At 44.1% G+C, this 22,884-nt stretch overlaps 1 protein-coding gene across 2 annotated transcripts in view; it reads left to right on the top strand.

Moving 5' to 3' along the window:
- ephb1 (EPH receptor B1) overlaps window positions 1–22,884 on the top strand; it is a gene marked incomplete at its 5' end in the record, with an annotated part of 141,711 nt that overhangs the window by 75,504 nt on the left and 43,323 nt on the right. For both annotated transcript variants that reach the window (XM_079284599.1, XM_079284600.1), the window contains 2 exons: window positions 13,245–13,400; window positions 19,598–19,933. In XM_079284599.1, the coding sequence (XP_079140725.1) occupies window positions 13,245–13,400; window positions 19,598–19,933 (492 nt within the window). The remainder of the gene's footprint in view (window positions 1–13,244; window positions 13,401–19,597; window positions 19,934–22,884) is intronic.

Genomic DNA, 22,884 nt, shown 5'->3' with positions numbered 1-22,884 from the left:
GGCCCAGCAGGAGCAGCTAATTGTTGTATGGAGAGGAAGAGTGATGGGGTGTTGAGTGGACGTCCGGCTTAACACTGCCCCCAGTGGCATAGGGAGGGTGAATGCAGACTTGAGAGACAGAAATAAGAGAAGAGCTATAAAAAATATATATTTATATATATATATATTTATCTACCTCTCGCTGTTTATTTATCATTTGATCCAGGTCACAATAGATCCTGTGATCCCGGCTGATAGTAAAGTTTTCTTTGATTCCACTAGGTTACAGTGCAAAAGACATTGGAGCTGGAATGTGTAACAAACTCAGAGTGAAGCTTTGAAGAGTAATGCTGTTGCCCTGGGCTACTTAGCTCCAGGGTCAAATGAGATTACACCCTTGATCTGTGTTCGTACCTTCTGATCTGCAGGATTGGAGTGGAGGTGTGTGTGTGTGTGTGTGTGTGTGTGTGTGTGTGTGTGTGTGTGTGTGTGTGTGTGTGTGTGTGTGTGTGTGTGTGTGTGTGTGTGTGTGTGTGTGTGTGTGTGTGTGTGTGTGTGTGTGTGTGCACGCGACACGCATATGTTAGGTCACTTACCCGGTCTTCTCCTCATAGAAAGGGGTTGTTACTTCACCCGCAAAATGACCATTTTTGTATCAATTACTCATAAATAAAATACAAAACATTCTTGTGAAAACATTTGGCGCGCATGTGTTTGAGAAGTAGTGAATATACAACTGGATAAATGACACTTGGATCACAATGCACAAGTTAAGTGAGGGACTGTAAACACGTATTTTGATATAGTTTTGCTGTTGTGAAACGCAGACCCCATTTACTTCAATTCATCAAGACTTTTCTCTGTTTTTGTGACAAAAACAAAGTTTTCTTCAAGAATTCAAGGTAACACGGGGTGATATACAAATGGTAACTTTGGGGGTGAAGTATTCCTTTAGTTTAATTAGTGTTGTTGGCCTGATCTTAGTGCCTTGTTTGTGTGTCTACAAACACTATTCTGTCTCCCTCTCCGTGCTCACTGCTCCGGAAACCTTAATCCAGTGTGAAAGCAATTGGCTCTCTCAGATCTAATCAATAGAGGGCCAGGGCAGTGAGCCAGGGGGAGCATCTCTGGCCCCTGCTCAGCTACAATCAATTTAGAACCATCGATTCAGTGATTGAAATACAAAGAGCAAACGCGCTGGACCGTACAGGTGCTTTCGTGTTTGGGTGTGCCAACATGTTATATATCTCCCTGTGTGAGTGTTTCTCTGAAATATGTGTGTGTGTGTGTGTGTGTACATTCCTTCATGCGTGTGTATATGGATAGTATGATTTATTTTCGAGCCTCCTGTAGTAAAGTGGGAATGGCATTTAATCTAGCACCTCTGAGAAGAAGCAAAGAAAAACAAAATCACTCCTAATCCAAAATGTCCTGCCCAGGAAAGGTGTGTGTGTGTGTGTGTGTGTGTGCATGTGTGTGTGTTTGTTAAGCTGTTTTCTGCATTTGTGTGCACCCAAGGGTTTCCTTCTTACCACGTGTCGGGTGTACACCCCATGTCCAGATGCAGTTTAGAACGGCCCTTGCACAACATTTGCATGCAAAATGTGACAACAAGAATGCGTGCATGACTGTGGACATGTGACAACACACATGACATCTACAGAAATGTGTCTGACCTGTCTTCTTTGCATGGGTATGTGTGTATTCACTGCATATCACGTTTGACCCTGTTTATGCAGTTATGCTCTGCCATGTGTATTCATCTGTGAGCGTATTCATTTGGGAAATGTGTTCATTTATGGCGTTGTGGTGCACATCGTATGTCACTGTGTGTATGTTTATGTGTTATGTTCCACTTGAGTGTGAACACACAAAGACCATAAATATTCCTGGCTCATCCCCCTACCGTAACACTGCTTCAGTGAATGAAGCGTTCAACATCTGTCCTTGAAACTTCATCGCAACTGCTCGTCATGCGTGGCAAAGAACGATAAATGTGTTTTAAATCCCATCTCAAATGGGACGGGGCATGTATGTGGGCTGCAGAGGTTGATTTAATGATTTGTACCTGAAATCAAACCACTCCGTCAAATGTCTCCCCGCATGCATATACTGACTTTCTTTCTCTCTTTTACACACCTACACAAACACACACACACACACACACACACACACACACACACACACACAAACACACCTTTGCTCCTGTGCCTTTGTAAGACCTTACCTTTGAGTTAATGGCTACCTGCCATTTATACAGTTAATCCTGTTTCCCAGTTGGCCGTGTTGATGTCTTTCACCAATCCCACAATGTCACAGAGACTTAAGGAGGATGTGTCACACGCACTTTTGAGTCAGCGCCTCGCCCTGAGACTGCTGTGATGCGCTTCTTCACTGTCCATCATTCACTCTGCCTCCAGATGAATGACTTCTGGTCTCCGTCAATCCTACAATGTGTGAATATGTTGACGCGCCGCAAGGAGGTCCCACATTCTCCCATCCCTTCAGACACACACACACATACGCAGTAACACAAATGTGTGCCACTGTCATAGCTTGGGGTATATTGACTGAGGCTGCCTGATAAAGGTCAGTGCTGTCCAGATTTGGACAGGTTTCTGTCTGTCGGGAAGGGAATACAGCTTTCTGATAAGGTTGCGTAGAGGTCATGCATATGTAAATATGACATGAATGTAGATGCGCTGAGGTCCCGGTTACCTTTGGAGGAGTTCCGGGCTGCAGGTGCATTTTGCATGCCAGGGAATTGGGTCAGCCTCTGCTCATTCGCGATACGCAACAGAACATTCGATGAACACATCCGTTTGTCTTTGTTCAGTATTCAAAACAACATTTCCATGCGTGCACGTCATTCATCCATTGAGCTTTTTTGGTCATGCCCTGTGCCTGATGTAAACAGAATCATTATTTTGTATGTATAAAAGAAAACCACACCCGTACTGAACCATAAATGGAGCTTTCTGCGTTGGGCAGGACAGATGCATAGTTGCTCTCAGCAGCATTTATTATCCAGCCTATTTTAATCCCCGTTGCCTGTTGTCAGCTTTAGAGATAATAGCTTGGACGTGTCTTACAATGCAATGAGAGATGGCTGCTTTGCACGGCACCCATATTGTGGGGACCCTGCCACCAACAATTTGACTGACAAGATGCAGACCTCAGTGCTTCCTCACTTTGTTTCGCTCACACTTTCTCACTTCTCTGCATCTCATTTTCTCACTCTCTATTTCCCTGATCCTATGGTTGCTTTTCCTCTCCCACGCTTCACACATAATTTGTGTCTTCTCTTTTGATGCAGAGCTTTTTATCATTATTTCCCATTAGGCATAATAGCAGCAGGGGCGATGAACAGTGGAAATGTTAGTGCAGCCGGAGGAACATCTCGCCGGTGAATGCCTTTAATTGTGTTGATGGAGCTGCTTTTAGTGATAGTTGATGTGCTGCTGCCGATGACCTTTCCATCACAGTAATGCTCACGTCAACCATCTGTTATTCTCCAACCTCGCCTCTTGTCCTGCCATCAGTGACGCAGACTACGACCTAAGGCCAGGCTCTAAACTCACTGTTGGATTTTAAAAAGCCAGATCTATGTTTATCCTCCGCTTTTCTTTCTTGTCATCCACCTCCAATTCCACTCTACTTCTGACCTCCGGCCTCCTTACTCTGATTGACAGCCTCTTTACCATGTGTGAAAATGTCTTCATCTGCGTGAAAGGATGCAGTGGGATATACTAGGTCGGAGACATGTCGCAGCACTTCCATGTGGTAATGGGTTTTGGGGATGGAAGGGCTTCCCGTGGTTACACTCCCAGAGCTCATTGGAGAGAAGAGTACGCTGTGTTCCGTTGTGTGATTCTGCCATTGGTGCTTGTCTTTGGCAGAATATTTTGGCGTAAACATTGTGTTATGTACGCTCAATTAGGAATCAAATTAGGGAATGGTAAACAGCAAAGGGACCTTTGTTTTCCAGTTGTTTTATCATTCTACTCGCTCCCTTCAAATGTGCATAATTACTCATCCCCATTTACAGGCCTCCACTCATTAGCCGGGCCTCAACCCTGAGCCAAGGGGCCGGGTATTTTAGGATACATGGGTATCTTAAAGCTATTATTACACCTTGCTAAAACAATTCACAAAGCAGTTTTACATTAAACGGGCCGGTAAGGAATGATCCGTTTTTGGGATCATCTAGATTACGATGGGGATTGTTAGCAGTTCATTACCCTGAGATTTTCTTTTTAATCTAAATGTAAATGTGGATATTAAGATGTAGTATTATAGTAGTATACACATGTGTGTAAATCTCTCTACAACTTAATTTAAAAAAAGTGAATTAGATCATGTTGTATTGCAGTTGCTGGATGGATATAACACTTCCTCTCTAAGATCACACAACTGTTTGAAGGCATTGCTTTTTGCTACGTTGCCATTAATAAATAGATCATTTTGCTTATGACAATGAATTGTAAAAAAGGCATTTGCCATTACAGTTTATGAAAGAGATTTCACCATTTGAGCATCGCATATAGACAGAGTGATGTTAGGCCCACCTTATCTTCCATCACAGGAACAGTCATAAGAACACAGGTCTCATAGTAACTCTGTTGACTCTCTGTGTAAGAGTGTTGGAGTGATATTTTGGCCACAGATTTAGGTACCAGCAGGTTGATTATTTCCTAAACAGAGCTGCTGTGCCCGTGACTATTAAAAGTGAACTGCTTTTGGATTGCAAACAATTAGGACAAATATAATTCAGGGATATTTTAGACATGCACATATGATAGGAATGCATGAAATGTTTTTCTTTTCTTCTCTTGATTAAAGTTCATAAGAATGAAACAAGCAGCCAGTAAAAAATTGCAATACATGGGGGCGATCTTGTTTGCTCAGGGAATCGGATCTCTCAAAATACTTCAACTTACTCTTATGACATTGTTGCATAAAAAAGTGTTTTTATATTCAGTCAATATTAAAGCCGCATTGCTTAAATGCCAAGCTAGCTGTAAGCCTGAGCTCCATAGCAGGTTACATACAAATGCAAAAGCTTCTAAAATTAGAAATATTAATAATTATAAATGGTTAATTGCTACTCATACTGTAGCTTCTTACACCAGCTCTTGGTTTATATTATTTGTAGAACATTTTTTTTTAATCAAATAAAACAATAAAGAAACCTGATTATAGAAAACAACAACAAAGCCTATCAAGAAGCGGCCGGATGTCTTTGACCACAAATGGCAAAACTAAACTCTCATTTACATAAAGAGATATCCTTTTCATAACACTTACCTGAATGCACAGTCTATCCTTTCCCCTTGAGAGTTTCTGTAATGACTGATGTAGTGGATGATCTAAGCTGTATGTGCTGTGCATCTTGCGGTACATCGTATCACTATAAGGTACGTCCATTGCTTTAAAACGTAGCTCGAAGCTGCCGCCTGAATCTTTGTTCACACCCGCTTTCATTTTCAGTTGAACACTTATTAAAAATGAATGTGATATGGCACCAGAGTATATGTATAATGCATTAGGTAAAGCTACACAAGTAAAGGGTTAAAATGACCCGATTGGCTGATAAAAGTCCAACTTCTGTATTTGTGTTTCTAATTCTAATTGTAAAGTACATATCTAGATGAGCAAGGCTTTTCTTTCTGTCCTCACCACTTTTCCAACATAATGATGCATTGTTTACAATCCACACTTCCTCATTAGCTTAAGCTCTGCTTGTGACAGAGCTATGGGCAGTAAAAAAAAAGGGTTTGAAGGCCATAGACGTACTAGACAGTGTTGAGCAGCACAGAAGCAAAAAGAGCAAGAGTGGGCATCTTTGGCTAACTGCTATAGAGTAATTGATCTAGCCATGAAGTTAATGAGCTAGATCCTTTTTAAGAGACAAGTGCTGAGACAGAGGAAGCTAATGGTCTCTCACAACTTAGAGTGGTAAGAAAGAGAAAGCTATTTATCTTGCAACACATACTTTATTCACCGTATGACAGAATCGCAAGGTAATTGACGAGGCCTGTAACTGCTGATTTTATCACCTCATTTTGATCATCCTTCTTAGCAAGTCATGATCCACAGACTACTCAACACAGGGGACAACAACACATTTTTGACTATAAACTCCAGATAGCTCAATAGCCATTTTTGTGAGTTGACAAAATTATTAATTTGACAATACAGTTCGTGAACATCCTCACACCGTCACATTAATGTGCCTAAATACGTAACGCAGGGGGGGGGGGGCCTTTTGGGATTACAGTTTGCTTAGTGAAGTCAGACTGATCAAATCAGCATTTGCAATCATATTGCAATCAAACACCGGCAATACAATGTTCCACGCTCACATAACTTCTCTTGACTGATTTCACCCCTCATCAAGTAACTCTTCATCTCTGTCTGGCATACCCCTTTGCCTTTTTTTTCCTCTGCTAGTTGGCAGTGGGCAATGAGCCTGGTCAGTCCCTTGTCAGCTTCTGATTACAGTGTAGATTGTCATGCAAGCGCACGTTACTGCCTGCTGAGCGGCGATATGTTTCGGAGGGCGGTTTTCTCTACTTCCCTGGCCAGCCAAGGATGGATTGGCACAGCGGAGTCTCCTGGAATACCAATGCCTCCTTGTTGTCTCTATCTCTTTCCCCTGCCCCTCTCTGACCACTCCTCTATCTGAAAGATGTGCTCGGTGCCTTGGCACATAGCTGCATCTTCCTGGGAAATAAAAAAAATTGACCCCGAGCCAATGTGCCACGCGCGATGCAGAGTGGCTAACTGCCAACGCAACGCTCGGATATGACGAGTCTTTGCGGAGCGAAGAGATGATACAGCTCTCTCGTTCTGTATCGAGCTCACGTTGTGCACGCATACACAGACATGCACGTGCATGCACGATGCAGACGCTCGACTCGTGCATGCGCTTTCAGTAAACCAGATTTCCCAGTCGGCTGGTCTGTCATTGGCGGCTGTTCAAAGGGAAAGTGTGGGCCAAAAAAATACTGGCTGTGAGGTTACCATGGTAACAGCCTGCCCAGGGGCGTGGGCTGTCTGCTAAATTGTGCGCTGGTTTGTTAAGGCTCATACACACACACACACACACACACACACTTTAATTTAAACAGAATGTCACTTCCGACATTCATTGTCTAGCAGGCACCTGCTCTGTTCATCAGCATTCAGACGGTTGGATTTCAGTTCCTTACGTGAAGCAAACAGATCATTTTGGAGAAAACACACACAGGCCTATTTATTGTCTTTATCTGGACACTGTCTCATAGTTATTTTACTGCTGCACTGCCCTCTATCGAATCCAGTCAGACACGGTTTTCATTCTACAAACATGGGGGAGTACGGTGCTGAACTGGGGTTGTATATCCAATATAAGGGCATTAATGGGTGTCAAAACAGAGAAAGTGATTTGTTTCCTATTATTTTCCCTTTTTTCTCCTCCTTATGTGTTCGTTAATGCCTCTCTCTTCTGAAACAAGACTACACAGCAATGTAACAGGATGTGGAGTTTCAAAGGGTAGCCTAATTGGGGGATGTCTCAGCTCTCTCGGGGGGGTTTAAGTATCGTTCACTGGGGTTTCTGCAGCGTCATATATTGCTGTATTAGCTAGTTGAGAGGACAAGCATGTCAAAGATGATCGGTGTTTGGTGAGGTTAGCAGAAAGTTAAGAAGAGTCGTATGTGTGTGGATTTATGTGTGGGGGTGAGTTTTGTGTGTACGTGGGCGGTTGTGGGTGTAGGTGCGTGTTTTAGCTGAAAAGAGAGGCTCCGACAGGACCAGAATGGACAGATGATTAATGATCAGGGGGGAGTGTTCTGTGGGAGGAACTCTTCAGCACCGCAGCTCTTAACAAAAGCCGTCGACTACACTCTTTCGACCATCCCTTTATCCCTGAGAAAACCTCTCTGGCCCTCTTTCACATTCTCTCTTTCTGTGAGATTAGAAGGCGATGACAGGCGGTAGTGGAGACATACACTGACCAGACTTGCCAAGTGATGTCACCACGGTGAACCCTGATGACCGCACTTGGGAGAAGTTACATACATTTTAGCCTCCGATCAGATCAGATCTTGGACTGAGATGTTTTTTTGTGAGTCTCTCTTGGCAGTTTATGAGAAATATGCAAAATGTTTCTTGAATCCGTTCATACGAATGAATAAATCATAACCCTAGAAGGCATTATACCCCGACTTTTAATATCCTGCGGGCATTTTCTCTGACATGCCTTTGTTTCGAGCCATGCCTCTGTCTCAACGTTGTATTATGCTTTTAAATGACCTTGTGGAGAAATGGAACACCTGGGTTGGAAAAGCAACTCATTACGTGAATTCTGGCTGGAAAATGAACAATGACAGACGAGCGAGACGGAATACGAATAGGCTGCAGCACTGATTGCCTTTTTGTTTTAAGATGTTGGCTGTCTTGCCACGTTTTGTGTCCCCTCTGTCAGACAAACGTGTTAATTCCACCACTCGGTTGATATTGTCTAATTTGTCAGATACGCAAATCCATACAGGGGTGCCCTTGGAATGTATGCAGCCTGTGGTTTGAGTGGGAGAGAGCTCTTTTTCTGAGTGATTGAGCAACGAAATAGTGAAATAGGGATCAACTGGGGTCTGTCTGTATGAGTGTTTGTGAGTCCAACGCCTGTGATCCATCCCATGTGATGGATGAGGGCCAGGGTTAAGGGTGTATTGGGGGCTTAAGAGTTGTACGTAAGGGTCACTGACGCTAACCCACGACTTGTGGCTTTCTTTTGGGTCAAGCACCCTCTCCGCGCAATGTTTTAAAACCTCAGACAAGCAGAGTTACATTTCAAAGCTGAAACGTACGTTTTTTTAATTTAAAAAGACTGTGTTTACATCTTGGCGGAAAAATGTTCAGGCAAAAAACTAGATGTCTTAACATGAGTCATGACTTCGACAAGCTTTACTTTGTCAATATTGGTGTGCTACATCGTTTTTCTTAAGTGATAAACATCTCATTTTACAGAATGCAACTCTTTGCTTTAAATCTCAGATTTACCTTTTCACATCACCTGCTGCAAACGTTTGATTGCATTCCACACAACTTCCTGCCAAGCCCTTTCTGGTGGTTTAAAACCTCACACATACTTCAGAGGGATGCCAAAGCAAAAGTCAGGGCAGGACTTAGTGTACTGTAACTTTGATTGGGTTTGAGTCGGAAAGCCATTTCCAAACCCGCCTTGGTCATAAGCCTTTGCGTAGGGTTTCCTGCAACTCCGAACTGTTCATTTCCATTTTATCTCACACACACCTGGTGATGCTTGCATGACAAGCTAATATAAGTCTTATTCCACTGCCTCCATAAATCCCATGTCTCCAATGAACTTGGATTCTGATGGGCTATATACATTCTACAACTGCACATTCTAAACGCAAGCACCTTGTCTGGCACAGTAAGCGTGCTTCCACGTATGATGTATTGCCTGCAGTGTGTACTATACGCTCAGCAAATACATTGCGTAGTCTAACCCCCGACAATGCATATCAGCCATTGTTCAAGCCTCTCCTCATGTTGCTAATCTTCTCATGTAGCACTTGACCAGGCCAATCAATACCTCTGTTGTGCTGAAGGACGATCTGAGTTTTCTCCGTATTAACTTGGAATTTGAAAATGTTTGGGATACAACGTTCGTCCACTGGCTTGTTTATGAACTGCTTTCAGATTGAGGTTGTTGCCATTATCAGAAATGTAAAGAGGAATAGTGCCTGCTGGGAAAATGACAGTGAAGAGATCATCGGCTCATCTCTCCCGGTCAGGCCTGCTGTGACAGAAGTTCATCGCAGTTAGACTTTGATGAGTAGCGAACAGCGATCCGTAGCTGCCATACCTCCGTCAACTCGCTCTCCCGACCTCGAGACGGAGAAAGAGAGGAAGACCACCAACCTGATTCACACCTGTCAATCAAGACAAGAAAGCAACAAGGGGAGGAAAGGTGGGAGAAGAGTGAGAGCAATTCAGTACCAGTGGGACAGACAAAAAACAAAAGCTGTGAGGGCCGAGAAGGAGAGGAGGAGAGAAGAATACAGAGAGAATCCTTTAGAGACTACTTGAAAGGAAGGAATGTTTTGTGTTTTGCATGCAGCCAGTTCAGTTGTGGGTTATCCTCCCACTGGGGAGACTAATTGCTTGTCGATCTGATGTTCTATCGCCTCCCGTCCCCGAAAACCAACACATTTGATGAGTGATGGGTCTGTGTGCTTTTTTTCCTCCAGGACAGGAACTTCTGGCCTCCTCCAATCTAAATATTCACAAATCAGGAGAAAAGACTTTGGGCTCAGTTCCAAAGTCGATGAAGCATAAAGCTACTCAGCCCAACGCTGCCCGCCCTCAGAACGATACCGCTGAGGGTTTGCTAATATTGTTCACATCACTTTCTTATTCTCTCTCCACGTCTTTGCCCATTTTTGTTTCTTCCTCCCTCTTGCGCTGCGAGGCAGATCAGTGAGCAGCTAATTAATGAGTTTAATGCTCATTAATGCTCAGGATTCACGCACATATTGTGTGTCAATTAGGGAAAGAGCTTCAGCTCCAAGGTACGAGTTATAATCTAGACGGACATTCATCCTGTGCTGGGTGTTTTTATACGTGTGTGTGTGTGTGTGTGTACCGCTGCCTGTTTGTTTCAGCCTGGCTGTCCCTTATCTCGCCTCCTGTAATGCTGATCTTGCAGCATCTTCAGTTGTCCGAGGAGAGGCATTAATTTATCTCGGGTTCTGTAGAACATATGCTCGTCAAGTGGCGGAAAATGTGGGTGCACCATTTCATTTAATGGGGTCAGCGGTGGTTACACGAGTTGCTGTGCAAATCAGTTCCGTAAATGTGTTCTGGAGGTGAGGATAGCGTTGATGCCGATACGGGGGTGTTTTTTAGGACGTGTGTTTGAGTGAATGCGTGCACAAGATACTGTAAGAGAGAGTGTGTGTGCGTGTGTGTGTGTGTTTGCATTTTTCTGCTCACAAGTTTGCCTTAAGGCATTTTTGCAGCACTGCTATCTCAGTCGGCTGATTCAGCAAAGCCCTCCCTGCTTTGCTCTTCGCTTTTTGCCTATTTATGAGTGTCCAGGCCAGCTACTGTCTGTGTGTAAACACACAACCCGAGGGCAGAACCCGAATGCACATATTCTGCTCACACCCCATTAAACACACACTGAACAAGTTATTGTGATCCCTTTGCATACGAGTCAGGGCAATAGATTTGAAGCTTGTGTGTGTGTGTGTGTGTGTGTGTGTGTGTGTGTGTGTGTGTGTGTGTAGGTGTGTGTGTGTGTGTGTGTGTGTGTGTGTGAGAGAGATGGCCATGTGCATGCGCGTGGTTCTTCGCTCACCCCGATGTATGAATTTTATATGGCGAAGATGATGACGCGTACGTTCTCTCCCACTCTCCTGCGGCAAATTAATTTTTGAACTGTGTTTTATCGCCTTGTAATCTCTGATATCTTCGGAAGTTATTGCTTTATAAAATGGCTCTGCGGCTGGTTTGTGCTTCCCCATATGGCCAGTGAGAGTTTTAAGAGTCTCAATGTTCTTGTATTCGATGGAGCTCGATCTTCTCGCACGTGAAATCTGTGTATTTCACATCACGAGAGGTCACAAACATCCTCTCCCCCGCACTAAAATAGTTGCTTACTATTACCTTCATACTCTCTCGTAAACCCTGTACAACCTTATATTCCTCCTTACAGCCGCAGCACAGCTATATGTTTTCCACAGGGGGATATCCTCGTGTACTGCAGCTGTGAAATGCCTTACAGCTCCTCCTCCTGTTTTAAAAGGTGCTTGTGGTTGTTGTGGTGCGGTCCTGTATGTGTGTGTGGATGTGAGTTGGTCTGGCTGTGTGTGGACAGTGTTATGTGACTAGACATGAAGTCAGTCAGTTCGCCTCTGGTGTGTCTGTTAGGCTGCCACCAAAGGAGATGGGAGAGCAGCCTCTGTTGTGGGCAGCAGCTTGAGTTGTGTGTGTGTGTGTGTGTGTGTGTGTGTGTGTGTGTGTGTGTGTGAGTGCGTGTGCATGATGCCTCCTCTTTCTCCTTTACCAGTTATCTTTCTTGCTTTGTCTTTGTCAATCCTTCACTAACAGCCCATCAGAGATGGCCGGCTGAATGGTATGGATGGAAGACCCATTGTACTACGTAATAAAAGGAGACTCCGGTTTCCGAACCCAGCCCCATTTTTTCAATGAAACATAAAATGTTTAAATTAAATCTTAAAAGCCTGTACTGTTCCACATTCTCCACCGTTTGATCCGGCAGAGAATGGTTATGGGACCAACTCCATGGTCATTGTTCTAATTAACTCTCCCTCTACCATGCTCTTCATGACTCTTGAAACAGACTCTTAATCGGATACAATAGAACTGTTTGTGAAAAGCAAATTCAGTTCTGCTTTCAGCGATTTCTTGTGCTTTGAACATCTGAAACACGTAACCAATGGCTCATTATTTTGTTCCAATAATATATCTTGCATTTGTGTCTTCACACGACTATGAAGTAGCTCTTACATTCTATTTCTCAGTGGCAGTCAAGCCTTTACTTTCTTTTACTCAGGCAAATCGACGCAGCTGGAGAAACTGTAAGATGCTTGTCCCATTCAATTTATAACCGCTCCCCTCCGGAGTGCAGCAGCACCTCAGCTTCGTCCCCCACCAGTAAGCCTGCTAAAATATTAGACATTTATCATGGTTATTATCGTCAGTAAATCCTTCCACACGGTGCAGAAACCCTTCAGCTTTGTAATCTTTTGGGATGTGAGGGTAAATGGATTAGGTTATTGCCTAGACTGGCCCAGTGATATCAACCACAATAATCTCTGTCCGCCACCACAGCCTTTAGAATTCAGGGCTCGAACACTTTAAGCTAACCACTAATTTACGACTTTGCCTCATGTGTTAGTCTTAACAATTTGAACAAGAAAATACTATTGAGCTACAGCTGATTGCCAGCTGACCACTGGCACGCATATGTTCTCTGCCTCCCAAATATCGTCAGTATATTCAAAATGGAATTCAAAACAAAACAAACTTGCCAATCATTTTCATGCCACCATCAATCTGATGAAACAGTTGTGTGAAATGATCACAATACAAATTGAAATGTTGCATCTGGTACTTTAAAGTGTTTGATGTACCAGACCCAGATGCCTGGCTCGTGCGTACTCGTCTCGTGGACTATTTATTTACCTTTTTAGATCTATTTTCTAACTTTGTTTGTCTGTTCCCACAGCATGCCCCCCGGGTACCTTCAAGTCAACCCAGGGTCCAGGTCTGTGTCTGCAGTGCCCTCCTAACAGCCGCTCCACAGCTGAGGCCGCGACCATCTGTGTGTGCCGCAACGGTTACTACCGCGGCGACGCTGATCAGCCGGATGAACCCTGCACCAGTGAGTTTATCGAACATGACATTACCGTCGCACACTTACATTCTTGTCAGACAAGCACCTGTAATAGGCATCCATGTATCCATCTTACCATCCATTTATATGCATCAATATTGAATAGACTTTTTGTCTATGTCTCTTTCTCACTGTCATAAAACCAGCACATGTAGTAGCATTTAAATGAGCATGTATCTAGAGCCCTAGTCTTCTCAGACTGCTCACAATAATAATTTGAGGGTTTCCATTGTTGATGTCTCCATCACTGTGCCATTGAGCTTCCTCTCTGTTTCCTCTCGGTTATCTTACTCTCTCTGTCTCCTTTTCTTGCTGTTGTTCTTTCTTTCTGTCTGCTATCATCCCCTAAAGTCCTAATTACTCAGGCAGATGCTGCGAAGCTTCGACACTGTCCTGCCGCTACCCGCTGGAGATCCAATAAGGCCTCTCACAGCATCACATTTATCTTAATATGACGTAAAAGCAATATGCTAAGCTTTCCTGTCGTTCCCTGCTGACACACAGTTACACAGAAGAAGAGCACTGTTAGACCCCCACAAAAAGTTTGTTTACCTCTCTTTCTTTGCTGCCACTGGGGAGTGTCTTAATGGTTTATTCACCTCACAACAACAGACCTGGAAGCGTTCTTGGTGTGGTTATGTATTCATTTAGTCCTGATTTATTCACATAGACCTGGCTAATTGGCCCCAGGAATGGGCTCAGGACCACACTCCTTTCGTAATCGTTCAGCAGCTGTAGCCTTCACAGCTAAAACGTGTATTGAATGCGCCTCTTTTTGCCGTGTTTCCTTTTTACAACAATGACTAAGTGCCTTAAAGCTGCAGTGGAACATGGCTTGCCATGGCTGTCTGTCTGACTGTTTGAACGCTTCCCAAGTGTCGCCATCCACACCTTTAGGCTTTGGATGTTCTCAACGGATGACACCCCACTTTCACCTTGAGTTTTCTCCACCCTCCCATGGTATACTACACACCTCTCTGGTGAATTAGTGAGCGCTCCATCAACTATAGCATCTGCCTCTACCTTGAGGCCTTGAATTTTCCCTAAGCAATCTCCACAACCATTCCCCATCGGAGCTTCTTGAACAGATCCCTCCGGTCTGTGTTCACTTTCCGAATGCAGGCTGCGTTACCTTTTTTTCTCATCTTTCAATCAAGGCAATTCTTTCTTATCTCATCCTCTGTCTGCTCTGTTCTTTTTTTCCCCTCTACTTCACACTTTTCCTCTCATGATCAGTACAACTTCACTCCTCTCAATATCTTAACATCAGGCTGTTTTTTGAATACACATCATGTTAATAGGTTTAAAAAAGGAAAGATTGCCCAATCTTCCAATCACAGTTACACAGTGGACTACGAATAAACGTTAAAATCTGAAACCAACCTCGCTTCCTCCTCAATTGGTGTTGACGGAATTAGTTTTGCAACAGCACATTCAAAGCCTTCTCTGAAGGTTGAATCATACAGTAGCTGCTGAGCTCGGCGCTCTGGGTGCAGTGAGATCATCCTCGTAAGAATCTCTTTAATACTGCTGCTCCTGATAAGAGCACTGCTTGAGTAGCATAAATCAGGCCAATCTGCAGCAGCAGACGCCGAAGCTTTAGCGCTTCTTGCCGCCATCAGAGGCGCGGGTCCTTGTGTGCTCCAGATCAGTCTGATTAGCTTGCTGATGGATTGTCCGACGCCTGGCTCTGTCAGCAGGAGCTTCACGTAACCCCCCCCCCCCCCTCCAAATGCCAAGCCTGGGATGCCCCCCCCAGCCCTCTGTCTTGCGCTGACTCCAGCCATGCCTGAACACCACACCAAGCGTTCTATCTCGCTGTGGGAAGCCCACTCCTCTCAGTTTGGCTATCCAGTATCCCGGGATTTGGGACAGTGGCTTGCTTTGCACCGTTTCCTTCCTCAGGCTCTGTGTGTTGAGGGGGGGGGGGGGGTTCGGCCAGCTCCCCCATGCTGGGTTTCTCTATGTGTGAGTCAGAGAAAGAGAATGACAAGCTGAGTGGTAACTGAGGGGAGTCGGGCGGTGAAACCAGTGTTGATTGGGTCATGGGGGAGAAGGGCCGCAGTAATGGGGCACGCTGGTGTGAGGAATAGTGCAGAGGGAAAGGGAATGATGGGAGGGAAGGACGAATGACAACGATAGATAGAAGACAAAAATCCTTCAACACAGTGACAAACTGAGATTTGAATCTGTTCATTTGAAGGTTAAGTCTAAATGTAGAAGAAATGATGGATTCAAATAGCTGTCTGGGGAAATTCTACACACAGCCCACAGTAACTCAGGATAAGTCCCAGTGACGCACAATACAATGTTATTTATAAAAACAAAACAAAAAATGAAATTGAATCAACACAGCCATGGAAAACAGGATGGCTCTGGTGGGTTTCTACATTCTGGATCCGTACCACATCGGCTCTAAATCTTGCGGATCAAATTCAGTACTGTCTGTCTGTGGCCCGTCCCCTGAAAACCTCCTTGAGTCAAACACTGTCTGCCCCTCGCGAAAACAAACAAAACCCATCAAAGTTCCTGACTGAAAGGCGGGGGGGGGGGGGGGTATTTGCTTTTCCATTCCCCTCAGCAGTCCATTTGGACTTTTCTTCTTCTGTGCTCTCCTATTTACTGCATCTTCTCTCCCCTTCTGTTTTGTCAAAGAGAAAGAGGAGGGCGCCGTCAAGGTGCATAAATATTCTGCTCTTTTATCTTCGTTTTTTTTTCTCCTCGTGAACTGTGCTGTCAGTTCTGCAGTCAGTTGACGGTGCTTCCCACAGCAGCCAGCTTACCAGTTTCCTCTCTCAGTAAATAGCAAACGGAGCTCAGTCAAGGTAATTGTCTCTCCTACTCTAATCCCTCTACTGGCTAGGAAGACATAATGCTCCAGTGTAGTGTGCACATGCATGCACACAAGTTGGAAAAAGACACTCGTCTCCCTCTCTCTGTGTGTCACATGCAGAGCCAAGTTAATTTAACTTTTGGGGTTAGTGTAAATAGAAATGCAGGTGTGGAGATTATCCTTTATTCAGTTAAAACTAAATATTCAGCGTATTCATATTGTGTCTCCTCAGATGAGTCATTGTGGAAGCACCCACATCCCCCAAACTGCACTGCTTGCTCCCATACACACCAACACAAAAGTCTATCTATCTGTGACTCCCTCAGTCTCTCAGCCAGACAGTATTAGTCCTTGTGACATGTTTTATTTCTTTGTCTCATCAACCCACACAACCCTTCTTTCTTTCTGCTGGCTCCTCCGGCTGTGATCCGTATCTCCACACAGGGGCCTTCTGTTGGTCCCGCAAGGACAGTTTTACATCATGAAAACAAACCGTTTGAAAGAAGAGAAGCTCCGGTCTCAGACCATTCGAAAGGGCAGATGAGGAAACAATGTTCACTGGGCACTGAAACACTGTGTCTTAGCAGGTTCATGGAGAAAACTGGGCTGTGGTCTTTCAGAGCCCAGGTGGCACATTAATGCCTGCTCCCCAACAGGTCAGCTGGGCATACATATCAGTCTGTGAGTCCACCTGTAGCAGTGGCCACAACTCGGACAGTCCTTTTGAGTACTTCATGTATGTGCATGTCAGACATGAGGACTGGCATAGTATCATTTATTACAACTCTGGCGTTAATGATAATAAGTATTATCAGTTATATTTCTGTCAAATTTACGAGGGTGACTCAAAAAAGGTGTTATGTTGTTAGAAAAATCCCAAACTCTCTCTAGATGGTCATGTAAATGGAATTATTGATGTCAGTTTGTGCAACAATGTAAACAGCTGGAACAGACTATTTGTTGACGCACAGTTTTGCAGCAATGGCATTGTTGTTGCATGTCAACACCAGCAAATCTATGCGAGTACGACTTTATGAATCAGGAAAACAAGTCGAACCAAAAGCAGCCAGCAAATCAATGAAATATTTTCATAGTTGCCGACAAACTTGTCGTTTTGTATTTTATTGTCTTAAATGTGCACGATGAAAACAAGGTGATGAGACTTTTTTTTTTTTTCCATCTCCACAAATTCAGCTAAAAAAAGCTGAAATCATCTGTCTCCCTTTTTGCTTTGCTACAGTTGTGCCTTGCTGTTCTCTGCTTCCTGGACAACGATATTGTCCAGGAAGCACACTAATTGCGGTAGCTAGTATCATCTTGCCCCTGCGATTGCCAGAGCTGTTAATTAAAAAGGTATAAAACGAATTGCCCGTACTGAACCGAATAAATTGATATGTGCTCGTTGTCCAAATTACCTGACATCTCGCACTGGTTGTTGTGATTGCACCGTTGAAATAGAGCCCTGACTCTGTTGTGATACAGCACATGTCGCAAAGCGCATTGGAGCTGCTTGGAGACGATGTTTTGCTCCGATCACTTCAGTGAAAGCAACATGTATGTAAGGCCAACCAAATCTGACAGGCACAGCTAAATGACCGCAAGCTGAGAGACTGTAAGTAACGTTCGCAACAAATTAAATCCTATGGCAAATTGAAACAGCCAAGGGCTGCAGTGATAGTCTGCAGATCATTGGTTAAGTGGCCGTCACGTCTGATTTCTTGTGCCATCCCTGCATGTGTGGAGCTCGGTTGCAAATTGGGACGAAAGGGTGTGACGGACTTGTTCGCACCTAAACCAGGTTTCTTTTCTTTTTCTATCACCGTTGTAAGAATACATTGTTACAGACGGGGCAGGCATGAATACACAGAAATAGATACGTTTGCGTCACATGCATTTTCCACATGGAAAGATGTGCGTCGCCTTTCCCAGCGATGCAAGTCTTAGGGCATGCGCATGTGATGGATGACACAGAGGATGCACGCGGTGTGAGTGACATATGTAGTACTATAGTGCCGTCCCCAAGGGGAAAAGCGGTGCCATCTCCCTCATATGGCCCGTCCCTACCAGCACACACCCTTTTTCGTTGTATTTTCCCTCCGCATACAACACATCTGGTAGCATCCAAAGACATTATGACCATATATAGTGTATCTGGAGCACTAGCTGTCCTCTTAGCCAGACCATAATAATCACACTCTGGAGGGTCACGCCCTTCCTGTCACTGACCTCTCTGTTGTTGAGGCGCCAAGCCGAGGTCGCAGCAGTAGCAGTGCCTTTCCCTCACCCTTGTGTTTTCTGCCGCTTTGTCCCAGCTCCCCAGGGCTATCCCACATGGCTTCGCTGCAACAATGATTAATTGTGTCTGTGTTGACTGAAGTAACTATCTGCCCTAAGCCCACGGCAATGGGAGACTCAAGTGCTGTGTCATAATATGCTTAAAAGTCTACATGCGTGCTTGTCATATGTTTCTCATGGGTAAAAAGAGAAGAGGAAAGGAAGTAGAGTGTGTTAGATAGCTGAGTAATTCTTCAAAGGGTTTCTAGAATTGAGCGGATTTTTATTTTCACAGTATGGTTTTAGAAGTGGGTCAGTTAAACTCCTCTTTTAATGATTAAGGTCGGGCTTTATGGAGGATGAATTGGAACCAGATCAGCTCTGTAGGGCAGCCACACTTTAACCCAAGCAGCACTGACTCAGGGCTTTGGTGAGCTTCTGCCTTATCGGCAGTGTCTGGTGTCTGACAAGAAAGAGCTGCTTCTGAGCAAAATGATACACTGCCGTTAGAGCAGATTTTAACTCTGAGGAATTGTGCTCCGAATGCGGGAGGCTGAACAAGCCACTTGTCTACAACCTAATATTAAGCCACCACTCAGGCAAAACAATTATTTTATTATTTCCTGATTTCTTTCTGAATATCGTCTTTGAGGTTTCTGCTCCAGCTGTGGGCTATGAGGGAGTGAATGGGAGCGTGAATCTCCAGAGCCACTTGGATAAGAATACTCCACGCAACACTGCATTTAGCGAAATAACCAATGTTTGATAGACACAAACTTTTCGCCGTATGATCTCGCTGGGCGTGAATGGAATAAATTAGCATTCCAATTGTGGAAGATGGCGAAAAAAAGGAGAAAACGACAAGTTGCTCTTCACAACAACACTTTATTACAGGGTTGTAAATTGACTAAATTGACTTAACAGCGGGCAGATTTACAAGCAATGCGTTATTTTTTGCTGAAAGCATCATGACAGCTTACCTTACGATTTGTCTAATATGAACTGGATCCAGCTTTAAAAGTAAATGATCCGAGCCAAAATAACATTTGTGTTACAAATGTTCTCCGTGTGCCTTCAGGTGTCCCATCCAGCCCGAGGAACGTGATCTCCATTGTGAACGAAACGTCGGTGATCCTGGAGTGGCACTCTCCCAGGGAGACGGGTGGCCGCGATGACGTTGTCTACAACATAGTGTGCAAGAAGTGCCGGGCTGACCGGCGCTCCTGCTCCCACTGCGACGACAATGTGGACTTCGTCCCTCGACAGCTGGGTCTGACTGACACCAGGGTGTTCATCAGCAACCTGTGGGCTCACACTCTCTATAGCTTTGAAATACAAGCTGTCAATGGAGTGAGCAATAAGAGCCCGTACCCTGCCCAGCATGTCTCCATAGACATCACCACCAACCAGGCTGGTAAGTGGCTGCTTCGGCTGCGTCTCGTGATGATGGGGCGGTGGCATTGATGAGGATGACGACTATCTTTTGTTATCCATTTCAAATGGCAAATTTCAAATTTGCCATGTTATTATTATAGTATTAGTAGTAGAAGCATTACATGTAAATCATTTCACGATAAAAGATCATCATCTTGCACAATTTAAACTTCAGAGTCTTAATCCACGGCATAGCCGACCTGGCCGCTAAGATTTCTGGTCGCTCCGCCTTGGATAGCCACTTTAAGGCTTGAAGCGTGGGGCCAGCTGGTTTAGTGAAAGTCATACATACGTGCTCTCTTTCTCGGCCTTCCTTCCCTGAATCACAGTAATGGCTTTCCCTTTTGAAAACATGATGGAGGAGTTCAGACTCAGACCCAAGATACAGCATGTTACATTTTCCAGGACAAGCGCAATTCACTGCACCGTCCCTCTTTCCTTTGTAGTTTATTTACACATCAAATCCGCTGATGTAAATAGCCCCGGTTTGCCTTTATCTTTGGGCATTCCAGAAATTCTTGCTTTTTAACACCGCTAAAAGTAATCATCCTTCAAAGCACAACGCATGAGTCATTAATTCAATTCAATTCAATTTATTTTTGTACAGCCCAAAATCACAAATTACAAATTTGCCTCAGAGGGCTTTACAATATGTACACATGTGACATCCTCTTGTCCCGGAACCCTCACATCGGAACAGGAAAAACTCCCCAAAAAAACCCTTTAACGGGGAGGAAAGAGGTAATGAAACCCCTTAAATGTTTTGAAGTTCACATCTGGAGGTTGCAGGCTGGTGCTTCACTGACTGACACGTCTTTTTGTTGTTTTTCTGTGGTATTTCTTTGGTATTTCTTTAATGAGCCTTTGTTTTGAGAGCAATGCCGCACAGCAAGTCAGTACTTCTCTCTCCACGGAAGGCTACACCCCAGTTGAAACCTGTCTGTAAATCTGCAGATGTATACACCGACGCTGCAGTCTGAATTAACAGAAACAACAAGAGAATTCACTTTTGCACTTTTCTAAGCTTAGCAGGCAACACACCGACGTGTTGAACTACAAGTTGCACCTTTGGTGTTGTATAACAGCTATCCAGCTTGCACTCTGTTCACTGTTCAATACTTTGTCAGAGTGCACTGAAAGAGGCCGAACCAAGATAGAAGCTGTTGTTTTCAGGCTGAAATTGTCTTCACTCCTGCTCTCTCTCCTTGCCTGTCTCCCTGTATCTTTGTGTTTGTGTACATGTGTGTGCATCCTCTGACTTTGCCTGTGATGGCTCTGAGCCAAGCCAATGAAAATGACCTTCATCCTCTTATCTTTCTCTCTCTTTCTCCCTGCCTGTCTCTCTGAATGTTTGTGTGTTCATCCTCTTAACTGTGCCCGGTGGGACCTGAGCCCATCCGATGGAAATGACAGGTCGAAGATATTGTCTTTGCCGGTCCTTTTTGCTTCAGCGTTTTTCATGCTCTTGTAAGATATTTGACTTGCACACAGAGGCACCTATCAGGGGACAAGTATTGACCACGTGAAACATCTCTTTGTTTTGCTGTGCTTCTGTGGATGTGGCGGACCGTGAAAGTCACAGCGTAAGCTTGTGGGGCCTAATAACAGACATGAAGTGGAGTTACAGTGTGGTGAAAGATAGGGATGCACCAATCTGACTTTTCCAGTCCTGATACCAATACCTGGGTTTAGTGTATCGGCCAATACCGGGTACCGATCCGATGCCAGTGTTTAATTAAGACGCTGTGTGCCTCACTGTGTGGAAGTGACTGGGACCATTTTTTTTGTTCTGTAAGGAAACATCAGGCTTGACTTAAACATTGCTTTCCTCACTTTGTAAATCAAAATGTAACAAACAAATACATAGACATAAATTTACTGAATTGTTATTAATTATTCAAATAATAAATAGTACACAAACAACTTGGTGAAAAAAAGGAATTACGATCCAAATGTAACCCGTTTTAATGCCCAACACATTTGTCAAAACTTAAACAGGAATTATAATTCCAGTCTTTAATATATATTGTATACAAACATATAATTGAAATGAATAGATCAGACCCATTATCCCCACTGATATCCAGTCCAATTTTTGGAGTCAGTATGGTCCCGCTATCAATAGCGCTATCAATAGTGCATCCCTAGTGAAAAGCAAGAGATTGTTGCTGAAGTTCACCTTTTGTTGCCCATGCACTTCTGATTTTCTGTGTTGTATTATCTACGCAGTCCAACCCAATGACAAAATACCTAATGTCAAATGAATTTAGAATTATTGATGCACATTTCTACTTTAATTGTGGAATGAGCTTACTTCACATTTATCCCAAAGACCAGTGAAATTGGAATTGCTTTATCCAGGTCCCTTTTGTATGGGAGTACATTTGAAATTGAACCTGGCCCAGTTGGTGGAGAGGGCATACCGTATTTGATTACGATGACTCTCAGAAAAATGTAATGACCAACTGAACTAGTCTTTGTCTGAGAATGAGTCAGGGGGGAGGGGGCGGGATGGAGTAACGGACCGCTTTATTTTTTTTTCTTTGACCAGACTGCGACAGTGAAGGAGCGGAAAATGAGGGAGTAAATAGGTCTGATTATCAGGGTGGCCTAATGGTGCTGACTGTCCCCATTTGACAGGCTAATAGCACACTTGAGAGATAGATGTAGAAGAAGCAAAGCTCAGGCGTATTGTTGAAGTCTGCTGCAGTAATGAGGTGTCTGCCAGTAATCTGCCAGGCCTATGTCCAGCCCTATGTGGCCCCTTTGTAGCCAGGTAATTGCAGTGTTCCGAGTTCCGACAGCGGCTTTCATTGGCAGGTCATTGAAAAGGCAGAAGTATCCAGAAGGGATTCGTGTTGATATTAATGCACTTTAAAAACTAAAAGGTGAGACACTCTTTAAAAAGTAGGGCTGTATTGTTGACTGTTC

Source organism: Melanostigma gelatinosum, assembly GCF_949748355.1.
Source record: "Melanostigma gelatinosum genome assembly, chromosome: 15".
In the NCBI taxonomy this organism is placed as follows: domain Eukaryota; kingdom Metazoa; phylum Chordata; class Actinopteri; order Perciformes; family Zoarcidae; genus Melanostigma; species Melanostigma gelatinosum.
The sequence above is the reverse complement of the archived record's forward strand: the minus strand, read 5'-3'. Positions and strand labels throughout refer to the sequence as shown.